The 3,658-nt window shown below is 44.7% G+C and overlaps 1 protein-coding gene and 1 non-coding gene across 2 annotated transcripts in view; both read left to right on the top strand.

Moving 5' to 3' along the window:
* Positions 1 to 1,284, top strand: part of rpl3 (ribosomal protein L3) — a 3,512-nt gene extending 2,228 nt beyond the window's left edge. The window contains exons 6-9 of the mRNA XM_035655500.1: positions 18 to 280; positions 363 to 458; positions 566 to 685; positions 1,152 to 1,284. Of these exons, the coding sequence (XP_035511393.1) occupies positions 18 to 280; positions 363 to 458; positions 566 to 685; positions 1,152 to 1,196 (524 nt within the window). The 3' untranslated portion in view covers positions 1,197 to 1,284. The remainder of the gene's footprint in view (positions 1 to 17; positions 281 to 362; positions 459 to 565; positions 686 to 1,151) is intronic.
* LOC118323767 lies at positions 935 to 1,067 on the top strand. Its single transcript, XR_004796516.1, has one exon. It is a non-coding gene; the product is annotated as a small nucleolar RNA SNORA54 (small nucleolar RNA).
* Positions 1,285 to 3,658: the final 2,374 nt, after the last annotated feature.

The following is a 3,658-nucleotide window of genomic DNA, read 5'->3' as shown; positions in this document are numbered from 1 at the left end:
ATCTCCTCTCCTCCCAGGTGTCACCAGCCGTTGGCACACAAAGAAGCTTCCTCGCAAAACCCATCGTGGTCTGCGTAAGGTGGCCTGTATCGGTGCCTGGCATCCGGCCCGTGTGGCTTTCTCCGTGGCCCGTGCTGGTCAGAAGGGCTACCACCACCGCACAGAGATCAACAAGAAGATCTACAAGATCGGCCAAGGCTACCACACCAAGGAGGGAAAGCTGGTGAAAAACAACGCCTCCACAGAGTATGATCTGTCCAACAAGAGCATCAACCCCCTGGTAAGTGACACTCATGCACCCTGTGCTTCTGTTGTCACAGCCTACCTGGGAGCAAAGATCTGACTTCTTTCTCTCTCTATAGGGTGGCTTTGTCCATTATGGTGATGTGACCAACGACTTTGTCATGGTGAAGGGATGTGTTGTGGGAACCAAGAAGAGGGTGCTGACTCTGCGCAAGGTGAGCAAACTTGTAGTGCTTTTATATACTATATATTCTAGCAGTGTCTTAATGGTCATAAACTTTTAGCATGATGCTAACCTCCCAACTCTTTATTACTCTTCCAGTCTCTGCTGGTGCAGACAAGCCGCCGTGCCTTGGAGAAGATCGACCTCAAGTTTATCGACACCACCTCCAAGTTCGGTCATGGCCGATTCCAGACCGTGGAGGAAAAGAAGGCGTTCATGGTAAGACTTTGTCCTAAAAGTCATTCCTCAAAGCTGTGTCCCATCAAACTGCTCTTCCTGTTCTCAGTTAGTTTATGGAGAGTTGCTTGTTCAGGATGTAGCATAAAATTGCATGATTTTGAGGTTGTGACATACTCAGCCAGTGTTTCCTTTGGGGAAAAAATGCAATTATCTGTAGCAGAAGCACACAGTGAGCTAATTTAAAAATTGCAGACACTACTCTCATACTGCCAGGTGTCTTTAGTTGTCCTGCACTGATCGTAACCTGGTTCAATCTTCAGTGTGAACTTTGGGTTCCATTCCAGTGCTACAGTGAGCCCCAGTGAGGCAGGGGAGCAGTGCCCCTTTGTGCTCGCTCCCTGTTCACTCTCTGGGAACACTGGCTTCTCTGAGCCAACAGACTACAGGCCAATAGCAGACTGTTAAGTATTGGCATACAACTGATCATCCTGTTTCTTTTCCACAGGGACCACTCAAGAAGGACCGTATTGCCAAGGAAGAGACTGCCTGAAGTCGCTGTCCAGGACCAATGGCTCTGCTGCACTGACTGTCATCATTACTGTTGTGCAGAGTTATTTAATAAAAACAAACCCAAAGAATTTGTCTTGTCTTTTATATAAAGAGCAATAGCATACAGAGCAAGTCAACATTAGTGTTGACTTGTAGCTTAAAGCATGTTAGGTAGTTGGTTAATATATTTGGTAATTGGTAGTTTACAAAGGCATCTGAATTTTAGCTTAGTGAAGAGTCTTCATGAAAGTTTTTTATAAACCTGCTGTCTGAAATAAGTGGGTAAAGTTATAATGTACGTGGGGCAGAAAGTAAAGCTCCCTACAGGGAAAACAGCCTGTGCCTAACTGCATTTTAATGTTGTGGAGCTACTGTAACTAAATTTGTAATGTAGGTTTAAAATATCCAATATGATTAATCTGAGTATTATTGGTAAAATGAGCTTGGTGACTGGATAAGAACCCAAGTGATAAATTCAAATACTGAATTCACTTACATTAAACAACAAAGAAGCAAATCCTCAAACCATGAAATTACATTTGTTTATGCAAAACTGACTTAATTTTAATTACCTGACTAATCATTTGAACTCTAACTTAATGTACTGTTGACCAGTTACATGTGTAACTGCATATTCTCAGTGCCTTCTGTATTAACTCTTGTTGAAGTTGTTGAATAACTTCGAGTTACTAACTACAATGTTCCCCTCTGAGCTGTTGTACAAGTATTTTAAATCTAGTACAGTACTTGAATACTTTGTTACGTCGCACCACTCCTCTGAGCTTGTTTAAACGTGATCAGCCTGTGAGTCCAGTCTCGTGTTGCAGCTGAAAAGGTTGACATCAGCTATGATGAAGAGCAGCCACCTATGCAGAACTCATGGACAGCGAGACTCTCTGTTTAGCCAACGTTGCATGTTTTAACTGGCTATATGTGTCCTTGAGCTGTAAGGCTTGTATTCGGCTGACGTCAGAACTCTAGCAGTCACAGTACAGTAATTAAGCTCCAGCATCATCCATTCTGACTCATCACTGCCAAAACTAAAACCTCCACTTCAGCAGGTAATGAGGAAGACCCTGAGAGGGCTCTACAGGCCATTTAGATGTCCTGCAAAACACCTCTCTGAGACATCTCTGCATAATATTCAGCACTCCTAGCAGAAATGTGGATTTCCTGCAAGGGTTTTCAAGGTTCCACCTACTTCCTATTAACCTGCAGTCGAGGGAGTTGAAGGACAATTGTTCTCTGTTGAGCAGCATTTCAAGAATTTGACATTTTCTCTACCAAAGCAGTTCTGCGGTGAAGAGGAAATATCCTCTAAAGGACACTTATGATAAACTGATCCCTGAAAAGAAGGCCTGCTGTCTGTGTAGAAGCAGCAGGAGGAAGAAGCGGGGTGAAGCCCTCTGTCACTGTGGCCAGAGGACAGTCATGGAGACGGCCCCGCTGTTACATAATAACCTCCGGAGGCTCTGACCCCTGCCCTGCTGCAGCACAAGCGGAGCTGCGGTTCAAAGCAGCCACACAGCCCTGCTTTACATAATGCCCTCTCTGCTAAATGTGACAGTTAACAGTCCAGAATTATGCCATTAATTGCTCCCTCTGTCCCGTTCAGGTGAGGTTAGGTGTCCCGGCAGGCGTTCCCTTTATGACCCCGTGCATCTGCTCAAACCGCATCTCTGTGCACTTTTCATAAAGGCCTGTCCGCACCATTCCACCCTATTAGTTCAGTCCTCCATCATCTCAAATGAGCTCTCCTCAGAGAAGGGACTGATGACGCACGGGTGAGTTTAGAAAGGTTGGGGGGCAGCTTCAAAGAAGGGGGCCCATTTGGGAAATTAAGTAAGGATGTGCCCTATTTTTGTTACATTTACCTAACATTTATACATTTACATTACCTTTATTGATGGATAGTTACATTGTTTATTAGGTGTAGTCACCCTGGACACAGGCATGTAAAAGAGCCCCAGACTGAAAGAGACAGAACATTACTACAAAGCTTTGAGTTAAAGTTGTTTTGTGCCTCTGTTGTCAATTTCCATCTGTGTGGTTGTTTTGTGTCACTTTATGGTCATTTCGTGTCACTCTCGGGTCATTTTGCATCACATTTTGGTCATTTCTTGTGTTTCTTTGTGGCCGTTTTGAGTCTTTTTGTGGTCATTTGATAAACTTTTCAACAAGGATGTTAACAGTCACTTCATACAAAGGCTCAGTCCAGGGGCCTCGAGGCCTGCACCCAGTTGGCCCGGTAAATAATCCATCCGTGATACTAACAAGCCAACTACCTATCACTTTCTGACTCTGGTGGGGTTTTCGGGGGAGCAGTGTCCCCTCTGGCCCCACCCTTGATTACTCCAGTCCTCCATCATCTCAAATGAGCTCTCCTCAGAGCCAGAGACGAATGAAGCCGGTATTGTCTGTCTCTACTATATGCAACTGCATTTGTGTGTGTGTGTGTATGTG

Source organism: Morone saxatilis, unplaced genomic scaffold, assembly GCF_004916995.1.
Source record: "Morone saxatilis isolate NCDOM2014 unplaced genomic scaffold, NCSU_SB_2.0 Contig14, whole genome shotgun sequence".
In the NCBI taxonomy this organism is placed as follows: domain Eukaryota; kingdom Metazoa; phylum Chordata; class Actinopteri; family Moronidae; genus Morone; species Morone saxatilis.
Note: the sequence above shows the minus strand (reverse complement) of the source record. Positions and strands in the feature narration are given on the sequence as shown.